At 47.0% G+C, this 24,081-nt stretch overlaps 2 protein-coding genes across 3 annotated transcripts in view; one reads left to right on the top strand and one right to left on the bottom strand.

Annotated features, from left to right (window-relative positions):
* Window positions 1–286: 286 nt before the first annotated feature.
* ical1 (islet cell autoantigen 1-like) lies at window positions 287–18,663 on the top strand. 2 transcript variants are annotated; one of them, XM_056588161.1, is made up of 14 exons: window positions 287–333; window positions 1,043–1,083; window positions 1,623–1,770; window positions 4,040–4,112; window positions 4,450–4,573; window positions 7,542–7,740; window positions 8,380–8,505; window positions 9,034–9,132; window positions 9,967–10,070; window positions 11,037–11,086; window positions 12,624–12,851; window positions 13,668–14,021; window positions 14,294–14,395; window positions 14,852–18,663. In XM_056588161.1, the coding sequence occupies exons 2-14, from the start codon at window positions 1,073–1,075 to the stop codon at window positions 14,956–14,958; spliced, it is 1,725 nt and encodes a 574-aa protein (XP_056444136.1). In that variant the 5' UTR covers window positions 287–333; window positions 1,043–1,072; the 3' UTR covers window positions 14,959–18,663. The 2 variants fall into 2 exon arrangements, with proteins under 2 accessions (XP_056444136.1, XP_056444137.1); XM_056588162.1 differs by lacking the exon at window positions 12,624–12,851 and having other exon boundaries at window positions 14,852–18,662.
* Window positions 18,664–19,105: 442 nt separating this feature from the next.
* Window positions 19,106–24,081, bottom strand: part of LOC130380969 (protein FAM117B-like) — an 8,267-nt gene continuing 3,291 nt past the window's right edge. Inside the window, exons 4-7 of the mRNA XM_056588391.1 lie at window positions 22,916–23,059; window positions 21,470–21,671; window positions 19,716–19,836; window positions 19,106–19,373 (exon numbers count right to left, since the gene is read on the bottom strand). Of these exons, the coding sequence (XP_056444366.1) occupies window positions 19,106–19,373; window positions 19,716–19,836; window positions 21,470–21,671; window positions 22,916–23,059 (735 nt within the window). The remainder of the gene's footprint in view (window positions 19,374–19,715; window positions 19,837–21,469; window positions 21,672–22,915; window positions 23,060–24,081) is intronic.

Below are 24,081 nucleotides of genomic sequence, written 5' to 3'. Positions count from 1 at the left end.
GCATACTACTGGTATGTTACATTTTAGAGGGATTTTCGGGGGATAAACACATTTCCACCCAAGGGCTGGCTTTCTGTCGGATCAAATTCCACATTGGATTCATAAACATTTCAATTGTCTTTCAAAAGGGCCAGAAAATATGTATTTCCTCCTAAAACCTGTTTCACCTGAGTCCTAATGGCGGCAACAGCGCCCCCACACGGCGGCGCGACGCCACAGCCCCTTCGTATATCCGGTTTCACTGACTCAGATGATGACGATGGTGGCTACAAGAGGAGGCTAGCAGACCTGCCATGAACAGATGCTCAGGCTTCACTTCAAACTAAAACCAAGGTAAACTCCCATCTGGATGTTTTTCCCGTGAGTTATAACCAGGAGTTACCCGTTGGAGTCGATCCACCATCAGGCGGAGCGTTCCTCCTTGCGTAAAATACCTATTCTCTGACGCTTTGCGGGCCAACCTGGCGTTAGCACTCAGTCTCCTTCATTTATTAGATTTTATTTTTTAACTGTGCGCCATTGTATCACGTTGAGATGCAGACCGTTCACATCGAGTGGTATACCTCTGGACTGAACTTTGAGGCGTGTGTGTTTGTGTGTGTGTGTCATTGTAGTCCACTCTCCTAACGTCTTACCAGGAGACTGTAACTGAACACCTGCTGCCAGAGAGTGAGCCAGCTGTCTGCAAGACTTGCTGGTGTTTGCCTCTTTGAGTACATAATCCAAACTTGTAACCTCGATCAGTAATATACCCACTCGTGATTAATGTCTACATATGTCAATTCATGGTTAAGGAAAACCAGCTGTCAGGCTTCTTTTTATTCTTTTTTACTATTGCTCATCCAGATGCACCTGCTGCGTATTCGGTGTACTGCAGCAGAAGTTTGCAGTTGATCGGTGTGCATTGTTGCCAGATTCGGCCAGATTAGACCAATCTGGCAACACTGACGGTATGTGATGTAGGCGAAGTGACTCATGCAAAGAGTGAGTGATGAACGTGTGTTTATAGATCCGTTGTAACAACCCACCCGTGTGTTTTTAGTTCACAGGACAGACCAGCGTTTTGAGCATCATGATGGAGGGGTACGTATGAAATGCGTCCATTACCCAACCAATGCCATGTTTGATTGCTCAAAATGAAAAAGTCACAATTTTGGAATCATACGTCACAACTTTGGGATTTTTCGTTCTCTTTGAAGTGCCCCATACTCAACACTAACCCTAACCTCATTTTAAAGAGAAGATTAGTCTGAAAGTTTTTTTTCCAAAGCCACCATAGAGCAAAACCGGCATGGAAATACATAAACTCTTATAGTTTAGCAATTGTCTATATTTGATACCCATATCGTACTACAAATACCTGTGAATAACCAATAAATACCACAGTAGCCTAATTAACCGTAGACACAAGGTATATGACTCGACTACATAAAGTGTGTGCGTGTGTGTGCATTAAAACAGTTGCTTTATACAGTGTGTGTAAGTGGATTCAAGTCAATGTTAAAAAATAATATAAAAAAAAACATGGTCTGCGGTCAAGAAAGGTCAGGCACTGACCACAACCATGACTGACTATAACCTTCAACATTAATAACCGTGGTCTCGGCGACGCTGCCCCCCAGGTTGGCCAGTGACATGCTGGACAGCTCGGTGGTGGCGCGCATGCAGAAGAAGTTCTGGAAGACCAAGCAGGTGCTCATCAAGGCCACGGGCAAGAAGGAGGACGAGTACGTGGTGGCCTCGGACGCAGACCTGGACGCCAAGCTGGAGGTGAGCGCCTGCCTTTATTAGTGTGGGAGCTAGGCTAGCTGGGCCCTATGAGAAACTCACCAGGAATACAGGAGAACAGGCTTACGCTGCCTGCACTATACAGTGATAAGATGGGTAGTAGGCTGAGTAGGCTACGTGCTAACGCGTTCCTTGGTTCTCTATGAGGAAACGCAAACGGTGCACCGGAGGGTATGTCCAGGCTGCCCACACAGGGGATAACCAGGCAGGCTTGTGTTGCGTGCTAACATGGTTGTTGGCTCCCCATTGAAAACGATCACAAATACCAGAGCAGGTGAATCCATCTGGAAGTACAGGTGGTAATACTAAAGCGTCAAAGACACTTTAGTGTCTTGTGTCGCAGACACACCATTTTGTAGGAGTGTTCTAATTTTTCATTGCTTGGGTGAATCTTAGCGGTCCAGTTATGTTGATCTCTTAGAATTCTCAGAATCGAATAGAATTAAGAACAGGTCACCTGATGTTATTGTGAAGGACAGGATGTTTACTCACTGGCAGAAGAACACAGTGACTCTAGTCCCCTGACAGACCCCTTGTGAGAGAGACGAGGAAGGAGGGGGGGGGGGGGGGGGGCAACAACCGGTGAAGGCCTGTTGTTCACTTTGAAAAGGCCTATTGTGTACACACACACACACACACACACACACACACACACACACACACACACACACACACACACACACACACACACACACACACACACACACACACACACACACACACACACACACACGAAGAGAGGGGGCAATGTCACAGCCGATCACGAACACTACACACATTCCTAATTACAGTTTTAAAAAGATTGCAATTACCATCCAAAAATAAAATCCTTTTAGATTTTTATTCCCCAAGTAAAGGGGTGGGATGGTGTAATGTAATGGCTAGGATGTTCAACTCTTCAACTGAAAGTTCCCGTGTGCTTTTAGCCGTAAGCACTCAGTGTACAAGGGGCAAGAGAGGACGAGAGAGAGAGGGTGAGGGGATTGTGTTTGTGATTATTATCCAGTGAGTTGGGGCAAGAGAGGGAGAGAGAGATGGTGAGGTGAGTGTGTTGGTGATTATTATCCAGTGAGTTGTATCACCCTATAAAACGCAATCACAGCAATGAGCACGGTTTAGCAGGGCTTTTATTTTGTTAAAACGTTTTTAATCCAATATTATTCCCAGCTTAATTGTTTTTTAAAGATATGCTGCTTCTGTGTTTTAAGGTCCATATGCTGCCTCAGGAGGCGAGCTCTGTCAAACTGAGATATGAAGCGATTTGCAGCGACAAATCGCTGGGAATCATGATTATTTGTCTAGTAAATGAATCCAACTCTGATTTTTATTTGATAAATCATTTAGTCTCCATATCTTAAATCGACTTGCCTTATCTGAAAAGCTAAATATAAAGAAAGACACACACACACACACACACACACACACACACACACACACACCTACACACACACACACACACACACCTACCTTTAACACACACACCTATAACTAGTACACACACACACACCCCTATAACATACACACCCCAATAATACACACACACACACACGCACACACACCAAGCTCTGTCCAGACCAGGCCCTCCTTATCTCTGATTTGAATGCCAGCTCTCTTGTCTCTGCGTTGCCATGACCACCAGGGATTGTCGGGGGGGATGGGGGGTCGGTGGCTGGAAATGAACGGGGGAAGGGAGAGGATAGACACGGCCCTATTGCCTAATCAGTCACACAGTCGTTGGTCATATGCTATGCTTGTTGATGATGTGATGTGGGACAAGATATTGTCACAATGTTTCAGAATTCGACACAACACCGATGCTTGGGAATTCAAAACACCCTTCTAAACACTCTAAATGACTCTCAACCGGTAGAGCGTGTACCATTAAATGGTAAATGGACTCCATTTATATTAGCGCTTTTATCCAATGCGCTCTACAATATCGCCTGACGTTCACCCATTCATGTACCGGTACTCATTCACACACCGACGGCGGAGTCAACCATGCAAGGCGACAGCCATCTCGTCGAGAGCAGCTAGGGTGAGGTGCCTTGCTCAGGGACACCTCGACACTCTAAACTAGCGCCAGCCGACCCGTTCCACCTCCTGACCTACTGCAGCCCCCATTAAGACTTAGTCCTTGCAGCAGTGACCGGGGTTCGATGCCTGCCCGTGGTCCTTTGCCGTCTTCCCCTCTCTCTCCCATACCTTCATGCCTAGCTCACTCCTCCCCCATGTGTTGTGCTCCCTCCAGTTCTTCCGCTCGGTCCAGTCCACCTGCACACAGCTCCTCAAGGTGATCCAGCGTTACCAGCACCGCATCTCCAGTGAGTAGCGCCGCAACACCGTCGGCCAATCAGAGGGGACCCCGCCCCACGCACACGCACGCGGTCTTAGTTAGCCAATCAAAAGTACTGTTTGAAGTTGACTCTCTCTAAACTTTTATATCTAATTATTGTCTGTGTGTTGGCCGCTTTGATAATGTTTCTAGAGCAGTGTTTGCGTTTGGCGTCTGTTGTCTTCAAAGCTTTTTAAGAACACACCCAAGAAAAATGTTTTGCCGTATTATAAACCAATTTCTTGGTTACCTTTCAATGATATCAGTTTAAAACCCACTTGACAACCCGGATTCTCAGAGGCGTGTCTCCCGGTGTCTCTCCCCAGGCCTGTCCCAGGAGGAGAACGAGCTGGGTCTGTTCCTGAGGTTCCAGGGGGAACACGACCACACCAGGGCGGGCAACATGATGAACGCCACCAGCCAGGCCCTGTGCACCTCCGCCAAGAAGAGGTATGCACGCAGCGCACCCCACCTCACAACGAGACAACGCAGCAGCCGGTTGTGTTGCCATGACACCCATTCAGTGTTTCCCGCAGACAGAAAGCAATGTGTGGTGCCGGGGGGGGGGGGGGGGGGGGGGACAGCTTGGTGGTTGGCTCCAGTAAAAGCGGATGGGAAACAGAAAGAAATGTTTAGATCTCCAGCCCCTGCTGCAGAGCGAATTCAAATCGCAGAAGAACGGACTGGGGGTACCCAGTCTAACACCGTAGCCTATCTCAACTATAACCGCATTTAATATTAATCGCATTGTTTGCTGCGTTACCAACGTTATCGAAGCTGACTTCCCTGCGTTCACACCAAAAGATGCATTTGCTGCCCGAACGCGTTGTCGCCGAAGTTTTTGCAGTGCTGCCACAGTTTTGCAGCGCGGGAAGTTTTGCGGCACGGCAAGTTTTGCCCGCGGTGCTTCTGAATTCATTCACAACCATGGCCGACATTACGAGCCATTACCCCATTGTTTGGGGTTGTTATTCTAGCCCTTTAGCATACTCATAGTTTAGTCTAACTTTAAACACAACTACACTACAGAATGCTGATTTGTGGGTTTTTTCGAGTTACTAAATAAATGTAACGGTAGTGAACTCTAGGTCACTCCAAGGGAGTAACACTGATTGGCTGTTGCACGGCATGTCACTCAGTGGCAACGCTGTTGAACGCTGATTGGCTGTCATCACGCGTTTGCTGCCGAAAAGTTGAAATATTTCAACTCGAGCAGCCTTTGTCGCGCCGCAAAATACGTGAACGCGCCCGCCACCCGTGCCCGGCAGCTATGGAGGTAGATTAGTGTCTTTATTATGCAATCAAAAATAATAGGTTTGAGAGCAAAACTTTCCACACTGCAATCAAAAAATAGGTTTGAGAGCAAAACTTTCCACACTGCAATCAAAAAATGTTTTATTGCAAGATAAATTAATGTGATAAAAAAAATATTAATGGGAATCAAAAAGTTTTGTTTGCAAACCCAAAAGTTTTGTTTGCAAATCCAAAAGTTTTGTTTGCGAATCCAAAAGTTTTGTTTGCGAATCAAAAAGCTTTGTTTGCGAATCCTAAAGTTTTGCTTGCGAATCCAAAAGCTTTGCTTGCTGTTGAGCTGAATCTCGTGGGCGGGACCTACGCCGAAAGATGTAAGACACGTCTCTATTGGCCAGTCTCGATCGGCCAGTCTCGATCGGAGTGACAGCTTGGCAACATCCGAAAAGCCGCTGCCCCCCGACCGCCTCCAGAGGCCGATTGTCGGCCTGACGGACAGGGTGTTCGTTTGTGCCTCTCAATCCGCGGCGGCGGTCAACAACATCGCCCTGCTCTCCTCTGCCATGGTCTCCTTGTCGGCTGACAGGGAGGCCTACGGAATTTTCAGGGCGCGCACGGGACAAGCCCATAAGGCGAAGCCTAGACGGCGTAGCCTACATGAAATAGAACTCCCTCTCTCGTTACTAACTGTGGATGTTGCCAAGCTGTCACTGCGATCGAGACTGGCCAATAGAGACGTGTCTTACATCTTTCGGCGTAGGTCCCGCCCACGAGATTCAGCTCAACAGCAAGCAAAGCTTTTGGATTCGCAAGAAAAGCTTTAGGATTCGCAAACAAAGCTTTTTGATTCGCAAACAAAACTTTTGGATTCGCAAACAAAACTTTTGAATTTGCAAACAAAACTTTTGGGTTTGCAAACAAAACTTTTGGATTCCCATTAATATTTTTTTTATCACATTAATTTATCTTGCAATAAAACATTTTTTGATTGCAGTGTCGATAGTTTTGCTCTCAAACCTATTTTTTGATTGCAGTGTGGAAAGTTTTGCTCTCAAACCTATTATTTTTGATTGCATAATAAAGACACAAATCTACCTCCATAGGCAGCGGGCATGGGCGTGCTGCGCTGGTTTGCTGCCGGTTTTCTCGGCAGCAAGTGGTCCGGCAGCAAACCCGTAACGCGTCTCTACATTAACTTTGAATGGGATCGTGCTGCGCGGCAACTTTTTGCATCTTTTGGTTTGAACGCAGGGTTAGGGTACGGGATGTTCAGTATCAATAACGTTGAGTTCATAAGGGCTAACATTATCTTTTCTGAGTTAACAATAATTTTGGGCAGGTGTTTTTGAATACAGTATATCATACTAAACTTTAGTAAAACGGTCGCCGACCGCCATCTCTGTGACAAATATCCCGCTGCTTCGGGTTTTCCCTTGATAGCCGCGTTGAGAGGAGGAGCGGGTGAATCAGCTGTTTATAAGTGTACCCGCGCACCACTGGCATGAATGCGCGCTTGTCTCTGTGTGTGCGTGATGTGTGCGTATTCCTGTGTGAACGAGAATGTCAGGGAGAAAGAGTGCTATGACGAGATGAATGAACGGAACGATATTTATATTTAAAAATCGCAAAAAAATGTTGTTGTTTTTTTGCATTCATACATTATACTATTTGCTAAAGATCATAGCAAGAGTTTTTTCAAATTGGAATAATTTGAACAACAGTGATAATTGGCGGGTCCTCATCTGCAGGTTTTTTTTTACGTTCTTATCTGCTGGAATTCTCTATGCTCAATGATTATAAACAAATACATTTGAATGGTTGAATCATCACTGTAATAATTCTGTTTCTATGTTTCTCTCTGTCACTCTCTGTCTTTCTTTGTATCTCTCTCCCCTCCCTCCCTCTCTCCCTCCCCCCTCCCTCCCTCTCCCCCCCCTCTTTCCCTCCCTCCCTCTCTCCCTCTCTCCCTCCCTCCCTCTCTCCCTTCCCCCTCTCTCCCTCCCTCTCTCCCTTCCCCCTCCCCTCCCTCCCTCCCTCACTCTCTCCCACCCCTTCCCCCCCTCCCTCCCACCCTCCCCTCCCTCCCTTCCTCCCTCCCTCCCTCTCTCCCACCCCTTCCCCTCCCTCCCCTCCCTCCCCTCCCCCCCCTCCCTCCCCTCCCCTCCAGGCTGGCCCTGGGCCCTCCCCTCCAGCGGCTGCAGCAGGAGGTGGAGACGTTCCGGCGGCGGGCCATCGCCGACACCCTGCTGACGGTGGAGCGCATGGAGCGCTCGCGCACCGAGTACCGCGGCGCCCTCCTCTGGATGAAGGACGCCTCGCAGGAGCTCGACCCCGACACCTACAAGCAGCTGGAGAAGTTCCGGAAGGTGGGCGGGGTCAGGGGGCGGGGCTTGTTCACGTGCCTGGCCGTCCTGGTTCTGAACCGCTATGCTAGGCTGGTGCTAGAGCTGACGTATACCACCAGGTGTGAGTGGGATCAGCCGTGACAAGCCGTTTTACCATCACAAGTGGGCGTGTCCACCTAGATGTGTGCTGGATAGATCAGTCTACCAGCCCACCCGGTGGACTGGGCAGGTTTTCAAACCAGCTGGTGGTACAATGTGTCACCTTCAATCCAAAGTTGTCTCCCATTTGAGGCTGAGGATATTCGAGGCATACAATTCAATATTGGAGGAACTACAATCATGGCAGCCTAGTTGTGGCCTGCCCGAGTAAATAAAACAAAAATAACAATGACACTAAAGGAAGCTATCTGTAGAAGAATGAAGGGTTGATTTTTAAGAAAAGGGTCAACTATAGTGTGTGTTTGTTTGTGTGTCACATGTGTGGCTGCAAAGTAGAAGGTTAAGGGGAGTCACGTTTGGTTTCATGTTGTCTTTAAGGAACAGGACTTAGAATCAATATCCCCCCCCCCCCCCCCCCCAACTGTGTAGCCTCTCCCGAGTATATTAGTTGACCTGTGTGTGTGTGTGTGTGTGTGTGTGTGCGTGTGTGTGTGTGTGCAGATCCAGTCCCAGGTGCGCGGCACTAAGGGCCAGTTTGACAAGCTGAAGAACGATGTGTGTCAGAAGGTGGACATGCTGGGGGCCAGCCGCTGCAACATGCTGTCCCACTCCCTCTGCACCTACCAGGTGTGTGTGTGTGTGTGTGTGTGTGTGTGTGTGTGTGTGTGTGTGTGTGTGTGTGTGTGTGTGTGTGTGTGTGTGTGTGTGTGTGTGTGTGTGTGTGTGTGTGTGTGTGTGTGTGTGTGTGTGTGTGCGTGCACTACTGTATGCCACTGATCACAACAATGAGTTTCTATTACCACAAGTAATGTTTATGACAGGGTATTGGAACTAAGTGGTATATTTTCTACTCTATATTATTCCTCCTACAATACTTGTTCTACTAGTATTGCGAATATTTGCACAAGCTGTAGTACTAATTTAGTATTTGTAGTATTATATTTCCTTCTCCATATTATTTACTCCTACAATACAAGGACTACTTGATCATTTGTTCGACCAGCTGTATTTATTCTTCCCCAGAGTAGTGGTACTTCTAGAAGACCCACCATGCGTGCTAATACATCCTAGAGTGTCAGTACTGCCGTCAGCGCTAACCCTAAGCTAACCCTAGCTAACCCTGTTCTCTCCGTGGTCCGGCCCGGGCCGCCTCAGACCACCCTGCTCCAGTTCTGGGAGAAGACGGCCCACACCATGTCCTCCATCCACCAGGACTTCCAGGGCCACGTCTCCTACCAGTTCACCACCCTCAAGGTAGTCTGGGAGCCAGCCGTCCTGCCTCTTTTGGGGGGGGAAGATGGCGCAGAGCCTGGGCCGGGAAACTGGATTGAATTTGGGCGGGGTTATAACTGGTTTCCTGTTTCCTGTTTAGTTTCCTGTTTCCTGAGTTATTCTATTGAAGATAAAGGAATTTGAGTGAGTGGATGAGGCTTGCTGAGGGTTTTTTTAATAAATGTTTTTCTACAGTGGCCCGTGTACAAGCTGCTGATTTGAACCCTTTACAGTAAACTTTTGTTGAACGATCTAGTGCTGGCAGAGATTTGTTGGCCAATCACACGCTTATAGATCCCCCCCCCCGCCTCCAGCAACACAATTTGTCGAAACCAATATGAAGCAAAAGACGGTGAAACAGTTCGGCCAGATTTGAGCTTGTCCGCTATCAGACTTTAGATCATTTATCTTAAGTCTGATTTGTAAGGCCACACTTAAGGTTACCAATGGTCTGCTACAGGCTTGCCGAACTCTATGGGAAACTACTGTGGGAATCACAAACTCCCTGCTACATGCCCCAGGTACTCTGATTGGTGGATGGGTAGGACAGGGGCGGAGTCATGCCTGGCTGTCCTTTTCAGTGTTGAAGTAACCGTTCCATTTTTGGCCTGGAGCGCTCTGAACTCGCAACCAATCAAATAGCCTTCACATACTTTCTTATTTCTCTACATCAAACAAAATTGATCACAGTTTCACAGTTCAACCACGAATACCCCTAACCTCCTCCATCTAGCGCCAGACTCTGGCTGCTGAGGCTGGTCTAGTAGCCAGACGATGGCTGTGTAGTGATCTGTGTGGTTCTCCCTCTCTGAGCAGGCTCTCAGGGACCCTCTGGAGCAGCTCACTGAGAAGGAGGAGAAGGAGGAGAGGGACAACGTGAGAAAGGAGAAGAAAAGGCCTCCGCAGGACCTCGATGACGAGTGAGTGGGCCTTCACCTGTGATCCCTTTGTCATTTCGATGTCTCACTCTTTCTCTAGCTCGCACTCCTCCTGTTGATTCATTTATGCTTTTGCTAATGTTTCTTATTGGCTACACTGCTGGTAGTGTGATTCCTTAAAGGTCCGATGGCATGCTACTTTATGGATACTCTAATATAGATATTAGTGGGCACCTAACACAGTATTTGAAGACGTTCCCGAAATTCAACGGTGGTGCAGAATTACAGCCACTACGAGGAAGTCGCACATTTAGCTTTCCCCAAACGCAGCTTTTCCGTGTCTGTAGCTTTAATAAATTGAAGAGGAGAGAGGCAGGTCAAGGAGGGTGGGGGTGTGGCCCTCAGCAGGTTGCGGCCACGGTACCATTCTTTCTGTTTACAGTGGATGTATCGCAATGGCGCGGCGCACACAGCCTTTGGCCGTGTTCTGTAAATATTCTAGAACACTCTGGGTGCTCCGGCGGGAGTCCTGGAGCTCTATATCTAAATAATATCATATTATACATAGATCTATATCATATAATTTATATTATCACGGCCAAAAGCTGTGTGCGCCTCCAGACGATATTATGAATCTCAAACGACTGCGTTGGGTTCTCAGACGTCTCTGGTTCTTCCACTTCCACAACAATCTGAAGTAGACTGAACGTAGAGAAAGGGGAGGTAACTTGGCCCCTTTTGACGACATATGGCCACATTCCAAAACGTTTTAGCCACTGGGAGACCATAGGCAGGCTAGGGGAACTCATATTAATGTTAGAAAACCTCATAAAATGAGATTTCCATGCCACGGGACCTTTTAAAATAGAAATACTGAAACAGCGGAATGATGCTCTGTTTCGGTATGTAGTTGTGATGGTCACGTGCATGAACTGTACTTATGATCGTTAACTAATCTTTGACTGACAATCCCGTCCTCTGTCTCTGTGTCCTCACGAACGAACACAGCCTGGTGTCCCTGGATGCCATCCTGGCCCCGGACAGCGTGTCTGACTACGGTAGGTACCCTAGCCAATGGGAAAAACCCAACCAACCCAACCCATCCCAACCGTGAACTAACATTAACAAAACATATTCTATTGTCTGTTGCTTTTAACAGCAGCCTGCTAAATGCGGTGAGCGCGCTTTTGCAAACGCTTTGCGGCGAGATGTTTGAATTTTTATTTCATTTTTTGCCTTTATTTTCTTCTTCTTTGTGTGTGTGGGCGGGGTCTGTGCGCTAGGCCCCGCCCACCACTGCAGGGACAGCCTTAGTCAAGGCAGCAGCAGTCCTCTGCTAGAGAGCTTTGACTGTGGTGAGTGGGCGTGCGGAGCTCCACCTGCATGGCCCGAGAGTGCATTGTGTTTGGGTTTGCATTGTGGTCGGGTTTTGTGGGGAACATTTTATTGGACTTAATTGTATATTGTAATATATAATATGATGAGCTAAGAAGTCCACCGTTTTGTCAATGCGTGTTGCTATTCAATGCTCGGACCGGTGTATGGATACAAAATTAACTGGCTTTCAGATTCAGTCTTACCGTAATATGACGTGTTGATGTGTTTATTGGAACAGGACAGAATATAGGTCAAATTTTGACAGTATCCAATTAGTGTTGGCCAGTTGTGCTAGACCCATTGCATGCATTATATAGGCGGAAATTAAATACAAATACAATTGTATTTGTCAACACAAATGTTAATATACGATGAGTATATTAGTAGAACGCTATATTGAATTATCTTTTTTATATAAGTTATGTTTTATATGTTTATATAGATATATGTTTTACTGTCAGAGAATATACAATAGTACTGTAATATTACACTGTATTATTGCATGGTTGTGTTACACTACTGTAACACAACTTAGTGACTTGTACCTGGGACGCTGAACTTTCCTAGCCTTGTGAGACCGACCCGATCTCGCCAGTTCATACTCGATATAGTACTGGCCTCTATCCCGTTGAAAATTAAGAAATGCTAGCACCAATCAGCGCTCAGGGGAAGTATGAAAGGGCCAATCAGTTCTCAGGGGAGGTATTAAAGGACCAATCGGCGCTCAGGGGAGGTATGAAAGGGCCAATCAGCGCTCAGGGGAAGTATGAAAGGACCAATCACCACCCAGGGAAGGTATGAAAGGACCAATCAGACCAATCAAGGACCAAATTCGGAAGTGTCTGCAAATTAAAATATAGATGGATAGTGTAGCAATAAAGTTTTTATCCAAAATAGACAATAGAGAAAGAAATTAGTCAATTGCTGCCCGATGTTCATTGCGAAACGCAAACTTTATTACCAGGGAGGTCTCACAAGGCAGAACTTTCCTTACTTTGCATGAACATTTCATTTGGTTATTTTGCAAGTGGCAGGATAACATCTGGGATTTGGAAATGGGTGATGTAGTGACGAGAAGCGTTTAGCTGTAGCGTTATCGCCCGCCGGGTGGAAGTTAAGTCATGGAATTGCCGCTAGTTCAGATGCTGGCGCCGACGCTAACGCCAATAGCTAGCGGAGATGCTAGCCAACACGCTAACTCTCCCGGGTGTCCTCCAGCCCTGTGCGACCTCGGGGAGGCGCTCAGTGCGGCGGGCCGCTACGACGACGGCCCCGTTCCCTCGGCCGGCGACCTCTCCCTGACCCGCCCCTATTACCAGGCCGGCCCCGGGGCCCGGGACCCCGCCCGCTCCCCACCGCCCTTCCAGGCCCCGGCCCAGGCTGAAGATCTGACCGCTTCCTGGGAGTTTGGAGACTTCCACTCGGGCGACCCGCCACACGCGGCCGGTAAAGCAGAGCTCCAGACCTCGCTGCTCTGCTTGGGGGCCCTCGGGTGTGCTGTGGCTCTCTCTCTCTCTCTGTCTCTGTCTCTGTCTCTGTCTCTGTCTCTGTCTCTGTCTCTGTCTCTGTCTCTGTCTCTGTCTCTGTCTCTAGTCCCTAGTCCCTAGTCTCTCTCTGTGCATGTTTGGGACGTCATGACAACGGACCCACAAAAGACCCCCTTCCTGAAGTTCCTCCTCAGATTCTCCTCTTCTTCTTCTACCTCTTCGTTACTCCGCTGGGAGCGTAGCTCTCTTCTCGTTCCGTTCTCCTCCTCTGTGGCTCCATCTCCAGACTTTCAACATTGAGGATTCAAAGGACTGGAGTACTGTACATCGCAAGAGAAAAAAACTGGAATAAACACAAAATAAGTTTGTAAAATACGAACATGACAATATGAAAGAAAATTGTGATCAAATAAATCTTAAATTGCAGGGGCCAGCTTTCATCTCTTACCTCTTTGTCTCCTTCCCCTTTCCCATTTCCTGGTGTCTCTTCAGAGATTACAGTCCTAATCTCTGGGGAGTGATAGCATGCTGTCCAGGTGACCAGAGCTGTCTGACCTTTCTCTTCAGCCACCACACGCTGTTAGGCTGGCAGACGTTTTCTGTTTAATACTCCTAATGGATGTCTTCTGTTATCTCCTGTGACCATCGCTCCATGTCCCTCTCTCTCTTACCTCTCTCTCTGTCTCTCTCTCTCTCTCTTTCTCTTTCCCTCTCCCACTCTCTCTTTCTCTTTCTCTCTCTCTCTCTCACTCTCACTCTCACCTTTCTCTCTCAGGTGATCTGCTGGGGGGCGGCCCGTCCCTCCCAATGTCCTCCTCGTTGCCGGGGCAACGGGAGGAGGAGGAGGAGGATGCGAGGCAGCAGGGAGACATGGACTTCCTGAAGGACCTGCTCAGCCCCGGGCCAGGGGGCGGGGCTGACGAGTTCAGCCGTGAGTGGCAGGACGCCTTCGGCTCCTTCGACTCCCCCAGCCTAAGCCACGCCCCCAACATGAGCGTTGGCGGGGCCGCCGCCGCCACCCCCGGTTCGGCGGGCGGGGCCGCCCCCTTCGTGTCGGGGCTCGCCCAGAGCCCCCAGAGCCAGGGCTTCCTGCCCTCCCAGCTGCTGGACCACAGCCTGGGGTCGACAGGTCGGTCACAGTGCCCTCTGCTGGTCAGAGGACCTCCCTTCGCACACACTGTTTCGATTTACAATGCGGATATTCAGGGCATTTTGGATAATGACATAACAAATGTAGTCCAATCAGAGATGCCTCGCTGGTCAACTTGAAGAATTGCAAATTTGTATGGATTTTTATTTAAAAATCTTGTATATTTAGTATTTACTTTCAACGTTCAATTTAAATATCAACTTAATCTCTGTATTTCTGTATCCTCCTGACTCCTCCCCTACCTTTCACAGGCTGGTCGACTCCGCCCATGTTCCAAGCTCCGCCCCTTCAGCCCCCTCCTCTCTCTGGCCTGGAGCAGACTCCTCCACCCGCCCCCAGCTCAGCTCCCAGTGGTACATCGATCAAACCGTTCCTTCAATACTTTAGTTCTATTAAAAGGCTTATTTAAAATGGTTTGTACAATGACTCATCACAGCGTGAGTCATTGTCGTTTAATAGCAATTTAACGACAGGATGTGATGAGTCATCGTACAAGCCGTTTTAAAAGATACCCTGTTGCCTGATTGATGGATAACAAGTCAGCCATGCACCTTGAATAAGTAAATTGGGGTCTTTAAGACATTTGTTACTTTTCTTGTTCTCTGGAGGTTTTGAAACTCTTTGACGTGGCATTTATGTACAACTTTTTATTTGTGTTACTTGCTAGAACTTAGAGCTGAACAATTATTAACGTGTGTGTGTGTGTGTGTGTGTGTGTGTGTGTGTGTGTGTGTGTGTGTGTGTGTGTGTGTGTGTGTGTGTGTGTGTGTGTGTGTGTGTGTGTGTGTGTGTGTGTGTGGCTCCCTCAGGCGGTTCTAAGGACATGTCCGCCTGGTTCAACCTCTTCGCGGACCTGGACCCCCTCTCCAACCCGGACGCTATCGGGCGGTCCGAGGACGAGCTACTCAAGGCCTGAGCCCACCTCTGTGTGTGTGTGTGTGTGTGTGTGTGCGTTTTCTTCCTTTGTGTATTTTGGTTGTGGTTGGAAGTGGAAACAAAATGGAACCGGCCCAGGAAATACACAAGCAAAGTTATATATTCAGTCTATTTATTCTCTATTCCTGTATTGTTTTCTCTGCCTGACTCTCTGTCTCTGTCTCTCTCTCTCTCTATCTTTCTCTCTCTCTCTACCTCTCTCTCAAACACACCAACTTTATGTATGCAGACTGATGTATTTGCGTTGCACCTGTCGCATAATCCACCTGACACACACACACACACACACAGCAGAGGGATAGAATGAAGGATAAGCCTAACATCTAATTGGACAAAAGTTATGGGACCCCACCCCCTACACACACGAGACTATTGCCAATGCATACTGTGTGTGTGTGTGTGTGTCCGTGTGTCCGTGTGTCCGTGGGTAGGATGGTTTTAAAGACCTGTTTGCCTTGGAGTTTAATTTAGTGTCATGTTTATATTGCTTTAATGTTTTATTTTGCTGCTGCTGTGTGCCTCTGTACGGTGTCCGTCTCTGTTACATCTAAGGGACATTAGGTGATAAAGTGGAAACTTTCATCTTTATATATACTTTTATTTTGCAAGGTGTCCTACTTTACATTGGCAATCGTGATCAGCAAGGGTGAAAGGCAGATTCTAGATGATACAGTACATGTACCATCAATACCGTTGAATGAATGTCTCCACATGTGTATTGGAAACATATATAACATTATTTGTCATCCGAATACTGCTGTGATCAATATTCAGTCCAATGTTCTTTATAGATGCACATCGTCTAAAAGGGTATTTCCACAGAAACCTGAGTACTGATGCTAGCCTCGTTTCTGGATTGAGTAAATGTGTCTTGCTGATTTACGAACACAGTTCAGTATAGTTTTCTCTTAGTTGTTGAGCCACCTTTATGGATGTATTACACAGGACTTCACAACATTAAATCAACTTTACCAAGAGCGTACCAAACTGTAAATCAGACAGGTCAAACACTGTATTATGATGACACTGTGGGACTGTTACTTCAGTTTGATATTCCACGGTCTCATCAGCGTTTATTTAATCCATCCATTTATATTGCGACCAGAGTTTAACGATAACGCGCTCCTTTATAGGAACTTATTTATCGCTATAGTGATGATATCGGCAAGCGTCAACGATCCTAAACCAATCATCAGAGCCCTCCTCAACCCTAACTCCCTCTACTGGGGGTCTATGCAGTCATGTGAACCAACTAACCTACCGAATTGTCTAAACAAGAGTTTACGGTTTATTTGAGTGTTGTCGACAACAAATGCTTAACAAATTCGATTTAGAGGAAGTCTATATCTTTACGATCATCGCTTTATAAAAAAACTATGTTGATTCTTTAAAGGGAGTGAACCCCTTTAAGGTCTTATCGTAAATGAAAATCTATATCAGTGTAATTGTACCAATGATGTGCATTTTATGGGTTTGAAAATAATCTGATCTGTCACTTACTGTCTTGAGTCCTATTTGGTTAAACAGAATTTCAGTTACAATTCCCCCTGTATTTAATCCCCTATAGCCTATGTAAAATAATACAAAGTAATATTTCAAACTTGTATTGATATCTCATTAGTACATGTCAATATTGCATTAAGATCTTTGGAAGTAAGACTAAGTTGTAAATTGTATGAGTTAATAATGAATGCTTAAACAATGATGGATTTCATGTTCAAACATAAGACGGCTGAAAGGCTTTAGTTTTGGGGAGATTCTGCCTTATAACAGATGAGAGAACATAGATATTAGTATTTTATACAAACAATTTCATTACTGTTTCTGCCATCACAGGACCCGGCCTGTCGTGCTTACTTTATCTCAACACAGTCGCCTTTATTTCATCTGTAGAATGTATGATGGGAGTGCTGTGTAGCTATACTATAGGATTGCGTGAAATACTTAAAGCAACGTATTTCTGTCAATCAAGCGCAAACCAATTCATATCTATTCCGCTATACCTTTTTAATTCATCAGAGTTGAATGTTAAAATGGTTGAAACGTGGCGTTTCGGTTTCCAATAAACTGTAAAAGAAAATGGTCTGTATTGATTGTTTTCTAGACCCACCAGTCCTGAGTCCTGGGTTTGTTTGAATCATTAAATGTGTTGTGCTTCTCAAATCCATTCAAAATGATCTGAGACAGACAGAAGGAGAAGGACTCCAGATTGGATTAGATTAAAACAATCTTTAATACCCAATTTACACAACCTTCTAAATAAGCAATACATTAAAATCATCAGTATTCACAGTATGGGGACCTAGTACGTACTAAGAGTTTTTTTAAATATATTAATGGGGACCGTTTTTTTGAGTTGGAGTACATATCTTCGCTGGTAATATAAACAAACTGCGCCTCCGTATTTACAAATCCAGTACATTCTTCATCCACTCCAACAGGCACAGTCGAGTAGTAATGACACATGTACAGCAGGGGGGGGGGGGGGGCGGGCCAGAGCAAGGAGACTGGGTCCCAATTCAACCACTCCGCCAATGCAACAACGCGACTTCCATTCAGCACATGAGCAGCGGCTTGTCTGTTCAATGAAACATGCAAATGTCGTTTTATTTTTATTTGGTTGTCTTGATTTATGGAACCAGTGAAGTAATGTTTCCTCAAATAGTTTGTCATTTAAATCAGTTATTAAAAATAATCACCTATCCAATTATTTTCTTGATTGCCTTAATGCATGAATCCCATTACCGGAATAATCTATGCTTTAAGTGTATGGAATGAATTAGTTTCGAACATAAGATGTCCTCTTTGGGCAGATGTTCCCCCAACTCACAGTTGTATTAGTATTTAATACAACTGTGAGTATTTAAAGGAAGTTTCTCTCCGTGCCCCGGCCCGTTCTGGTGGAAGGTAGGGGGCGTGGCTTCTTTTTTTCTGGACACACAGACAATTCACGACTACACTAGCTGAGCAAACGTAAGAGGAGCTTCATCATCACCTTGACGACGCGATGCTGGATGAAAACGAGAGAAGGGACGGGGTGTGAAGTAGTGGAAAAGCTAGTAGAACGATGTTGTGTAGAGAGGAAACACACAGAATGGACATGCTTCGGACACGTCGTCATAGCCCTGTCAAAGCTAACACGTCAAGAAGCTTTAGCTAGCTAGCTGGATACGAGTTTGCCTCAGTCGTGTTACAGCAGACCACGTGGCATGTGCGCTTTGATCGGTTGAAATATAGTTAAATGTCCAGGTTGGGTTTTTGCAGAGTGGTTTTGGGTTGGGATCTACGAGGTGTTAATGTGTAGAATGCTACCTAGGTTTTTTACCTAGCTGCCGTCTACCGCTACTAAAGTACAAAGAGTGTACATTTACCGCAGTGGTCTACCACGACTGACACAACCTGGTCACTAAACACTGTGTGGAGGGGAACTTTAAGTGGGAAAACAAATTACAAATAAAATCAGGCACGTGTTTGCCCCTAGTTCTGTTTTTCTCCCCGAAAACCGTTCAAGTTTTGCTACGATATACGCTACGATATATCTGCCAGCACCAGAAGGTGCCTCCTTTGGCCGAGTGTCCCCCAGTCGCCGCTGGACCCCAGCAGCCATTGGGTTGTTGTTTTTTGAATGGAAGGCATTTTTGATATCGAGAGAAGGAACTAGGCGATAGAAAAGAGATGTGTTCGAGGAAAGGCGCCATGGTATCAAACAATGAAATAAAAACCAGAGTCCAGTCGTCCGTTTTTCTTTTTGTCCTTTTTGTCCCTCCCCCTCCCCCCCAAAGCCAAACCGAGATAAAACAGGAAAAACAACCGCCACTGAAGGCGGAGTAAAGCAATGAAATGAGACCGTTCAAATCCATACAGTGCCTCTCACGGCGGCCATTTTATGTTACATCTTCTGTGGAGGCTAGGCAGTGGGAAGAGCTTTTTTCACCAAGAGAACGACATCAGTGACAGAGAAAAAAAAGATAAGATAAAAGAGAGCTTAGCTAGCATGCTAAAGGCGGTTTCCGTTTTACCTCGCCGAAGGTTTCGCCCTCCTAGCGTAGAAACTTTTATTTTAAATTATTTATTTTTTTCATTTTTTTTCGGTCTGGATGCGATTCCCTCGGTTTTTTTCTGTCCAATCAAAAGCTCTCGGGCTCCTCAACCAGGGTGGGGGCGGAGCTCCGCGCCAGGCTCAGGGAGGGGGAGTGGCTCCGCAGGCCCCCTAGTGGCACCAGGGAGGGCGAGTGGCTGCGCAGGCCCACCGCCGACCGGAAGCCCAGCTCGGCCGCGGGCCGCAGGGGCTTGAGGATGCTGACCAGGCAGAAGGCGGAGCCGCTGTTGGGGATGAAGTTGACCTTGTTGCGGTCGGGACACAGGTACTGCGGGATGTCGTGGAGTGGCTTGGATCTGGGGGCGCAGAAGTCACAGGGTCACCCTCTTGCTCCTTAGGAGCCATTCAAATACAATGGTTTTGTGTGAGGTTAATGTACTGTTTTTAATGTACTGTGAGGTTAATGCCCTTTTTACCAATTAACTTGTGCAAACGTTGATTTAGGTATTTTGTAGGGAGCTGTCTTTATTCATATGAGGGGACTTTTATTTTGAAGAGACCGCCCAGACACACAGGTACTTTCATTTTAACACGTATAAAAAGACCTTCCATCCGAAGGACACTCTTTCCACACATACGAATGACCTTCAATCTGAGGGGAGCCTTGGGGACTTTATTGTGAAGGGAGCAGGACTCACATGGTGTCCTCGATCACCTTGACCTTCTCGCAGCCCTCCGGCGGCTCCCGCTTGAACATGTAGCTGTTGTTGGGCCGCGGGGACGCTGCGTACTTGGGCAGCGGCGAGCAGGGACCCAGCTCTGGAAAACAAAACAGTGTGTCAAGACCCGGACCGGATCACCCACCATTGTACTGGACTAGGCTGGACCGGACTGGACAGGATTAGCTTGGTTTATACCACTGGACCGGGCTGGAACGGACGGGATCTGACTAGCCTGGTCTGTTCCAGTTTGATCCAACAGAATATACTGGACTGAACCAGGCCGCAACCAAAACAGAGTAGACTGGACCATTCAAGACAAGGACCAGTCTGGATAGGACTAGACCGGATAAGGCCGTGCTAAACGGACTAGACTGGACAACACCGGGCTGGACCGGACTAGAATGGGCTGGACCAGACTAGCCTGATGTGGTCCAGTTTGGTACACCGAAACAGACTGGGCTGGAACCATCAATACTGGACCGGAGTAGGCCAGGCTAGACCGGTCTGGTCTGATCCAGTCCAAACCAGACTAGATTAGACAAAACTACTCCAGACTAGATTGGATCAACACGTATCTCGGAGAGTCTCAGACTTCAGGTTCCTGGGCATACACATTCAGCAGGACCTGACCTGGACAATAAACACCAAGGCGCTAATGAAAAAGGCCCCACAGAGACTGTATTTCCTAAGGATCCTCAGGAAGAACAATCTTCAGGAGAAAATGCTGATGACCTTTTATCGCTGCACCATTGAGACTGTCCTAAGCTACGGCATCTTGCTGTGGTTTGCCAGTTGCACTGCAGCTGAGAGGAAAGCGCTCCAGAGGGTCATAAAAACTGCCCAAAAAGTCATTATATGTCCTCTTCTCTCTCTTGAGGATGTCTACAATAGACACTTCCTCAGGAGAGCTCATAGCATCCTGAGAGACTCATCCCACCCAGGCCATAACCTGTTCGAACTGTTGCCCTCTGGGAGGCGCTACAGGGCAATCAGATCAGAAACGAATAGGCTAAAAAACAGTTTCTACCCCAGAGCTGTTATTTCTCTAAATAACGCAGAATTATAAATTATTGCATTATCATACCAATCTTACCTTCAAAATTGGCTGACATTTTAAAATATATAGATTTGTTTGAGTTCTTTAACATTCTATCTATATTTAAAAAAAATAACCCTTTTCTCATTTAGATTTTGTTTTAAAAAGCACTTATTTTGAGAGCCTCTACCCCAATTTCGTTGCAATTTGTGCAATGACAATAAAGAGATTCTGATTCTGATCTAAGATACATATATAGGTTAATTATAACTCCAATGATAGCTACTGGAATGGGAACCATACCATGAGTAATAATCGGAACACAATTGTTATTCAACACACCGCCTGAGATGAGTGAGTGTGTGACTGCGTTACTCTGCGAGTGTGTGTGCCTTAGTGATTAGTGTGCGGTTGTGTGTGTGTGTGTGTATGTGTGTGTGTGTGTGTGCAGGTACTGTATGTGTGTCTGTGTGTGTGCGTTATCGTTGCATGTGCGGTTGGGTGTGTGTGCGTGCGTGTGTGTGTGTGTGTATATGTTCGTGTGTGTGCGCGTGTGTGTGTATACGTGTTTGTGTGCATTATTGATGCGTGTGCGGTCGTGTGTGTGTGCGTGTGTGTGTGTATATGTGTGTGTGTGTGTGTGTGCGTTATTGATGCGTGTGCGTGTCCGTGTGTGTGCGAGCGTGCGCCTCACCTTTCTCCTCGTACGGGCTGCCCCCCCCACTGAGGATGGTGAGGTAGGAGGGCGAGATCGAGTCGGGCCGGCTGCTGCAGTTGCTATGGTTACCGCTCAGGCCTCCCCCCGAGGGCGTCTGGGTGTCAATGCTGCGCGTGCTGCTGCTGCGGCGGGGGGGCAGTGGGGGGGGCGCCCGGTGCCCGTCTGGCACGTCCTGGGGCTGACACACAAACACACACACACACACACACACACACGTGGAAAACACACACACACACACACATGGACACATACACACACACACATGGAAAAAACACAGACACACACACACACACACACACAATGACACACACACATAATGACACACACACACTCACACACACCCAGTGATACACACACACACACAGAAACACACACACACAGCGAGAGGTCACAATAACAATAACATTATACTGTGGCTATAATCCCTGATATGTAACAGACCTTTTAGTCCCGTTGACCGTCCTAAAGATTGGATCATATACAGATTACTGGGTGGTGGTAAGGGGGGAGGGGTAGTAGTACTGGGAGAAGTACCCCCCCCCCCCTCCCAGAGTTCAACAGGGTCAAAGGCAGAGAGGGTGGGGGCGTGAGAGGAGGAGGCTGACACCAGCTGGTGTGTGATACATGACGTTGTCCCGTGTCTTCATGTGGGGATGGGTAATCCTTATTGAATTTGTGTGTGTTTATGCACTGATTATGCAATTATTCTATTATTCATCGTTATCTACACACTTAAAACTTACACACAAGTATATATAAAAAAATAAAATAAATGTAAGGGATATAGAAGGCCGGTCATTATCGGGAAAATAAGCCCTGACAGGGGCTTATTTTTATAGAACGTCACCGATTAATGATCGGTGACGTTCTATACATTATCCCGCTTATTACACGGCTACTTGCCGAAACGATGTGTCTTTTAAAAAATGTTGTTACCAGCATTCGTATTGTTAGTAGAAATAGTCTCGCAAAGACGTTTACGTCGCTAAGCAACCGAGTACGCTGGAATTGATAAGTTACCGGACTACTTGCGGAGTGATACAAAAGACGGCAAAAAATCCACTTTCCTTGACAGCGGTCAATTATACTAAGCAACGGTGAATTATCAAATATAATTCACCACCGGAAGTTGTGAAGGGCCCATGCAAGTGAACGGAGCGTTTTACGGCATTGAGAAGAGCCGTGTAATAAATATATTTAACAAATAGATAGGATCTTTATTTTGTTGAGAGCCGTGGTTACACATATGGAGGACTTTTACTTTGAAGTGAGCTGTCTTCACATTGCTAAGATGTTGTGAAGCAATGTTGATTGACCCCGAGTCCATCGATACCGGCGGACCATGTGTTTTAATAGTTTTTAATCTAAAGCTCTTTAACTAATATTTTTAAGAACTTTTATTTTTGAGGGGGGGCTACTCACAACGATGACTTCCTCCTTGTCGGGCGTGTCGCGGATGAGCATGCGTTCGATCTCCTGGTTGAGGCCTTCCACGCTGTTCCGGAAGCGCGGAGCTGAGGACTTTGAGATGGGGATGGGGATGAGGATGGTCTTGGGCAACGGCGACTAATGTGCATACACACACGCACCCAAACACACACACACACATGCACACATGTACACATACACACAAACACGCACACACGCACAAACACACACACACACAGTTCCCACACAAACACCACACGCACATACATGCGTGTTAGTGCACAATGCAGGGTTCACTATCAGTTCCTACCCTGGGTAAATACAATTAAACCCTGTGAGAACCAAAGCTCTGCCTCCAGTGGTTGAGCAAGTGTACTGCAGGGCCTAATTTTCAACTCAATCTCAACCCCGGAGCCCCGTCCCCAACTACTTCCTGTTTCCTCCTTTCTTCGTCCTCTTCCTGTGTTAAGGTCTAATTATGGATTCACGTCATCACAACACAAGGGGGTTCACAACATACCCATTACGTCCTTGCGGACCCTCCTTGCGACCACCGCAAGTGACGTGCGCCTCCCAAAATTGTTTTAACCTTGCGTCGAGGCGACGCAGCAGCAAGGGCTGTGATTGGTCCGCTTGCTAAAACCCGACGCAGAACCAAAACAGGTTCACGACTGCGTCGAAGCGACTGCGTGGTCATTGCGTTGCGTCGACGTGGGACCATAACTGAGCTTTCAGCGCTACGCTCGCTCTAGAAGGGCAAATCACTCAAGCTGCTGAAGCGCTGACCTAGATGGACCTGTAAGAGTGTGTGTGGGGACGTCCTCAGAAAGAAGGACAGCTGTGGCGCTGTGTGTGTTCCTCAGGGAGTCTGTGGCTCAAAACTGGGAGATGGCCCATCGCCAAGCCTTACGGGGACGTTTGAAAATAAACGGGGACGGTCCCTAGTGTGTGTGTGTGTGTGTGTGTGTGCACGTGCGTGTGGATGTCAGCGTGGGGACACACACACGTTCACGTTTTTGCAGGTTTAACAGGGACACGGAAGAAAGTGGGACAGCCTCATGACGATGAGGCCCAGAGAACCGGCTTCTGCACACACACACGCATGCACACACACTAAAACACATATAAAGACACACACACAAGCTTGCAAATACACATAC

The sequence above is a fragment of the Gadus chalcogrammus genome, chromosome 4 (genome assembly GCF_026213295.1).
Source record: "Gadus chalcogrammus isolate NIFS_2021 chromosome 4, NIFS_Gcha_1.0, whole genome shotgun sequence".
Classification (NCBI taxonomy): Eukaryota; Metazoa; Chordata; class Actinopteri; order Gadiformes; family Gadidae; genus Gadus; species Gadus chalcogrammus.
This window is presented reverse-complemented; position numbering and strand designations above follow the sequence as displayed.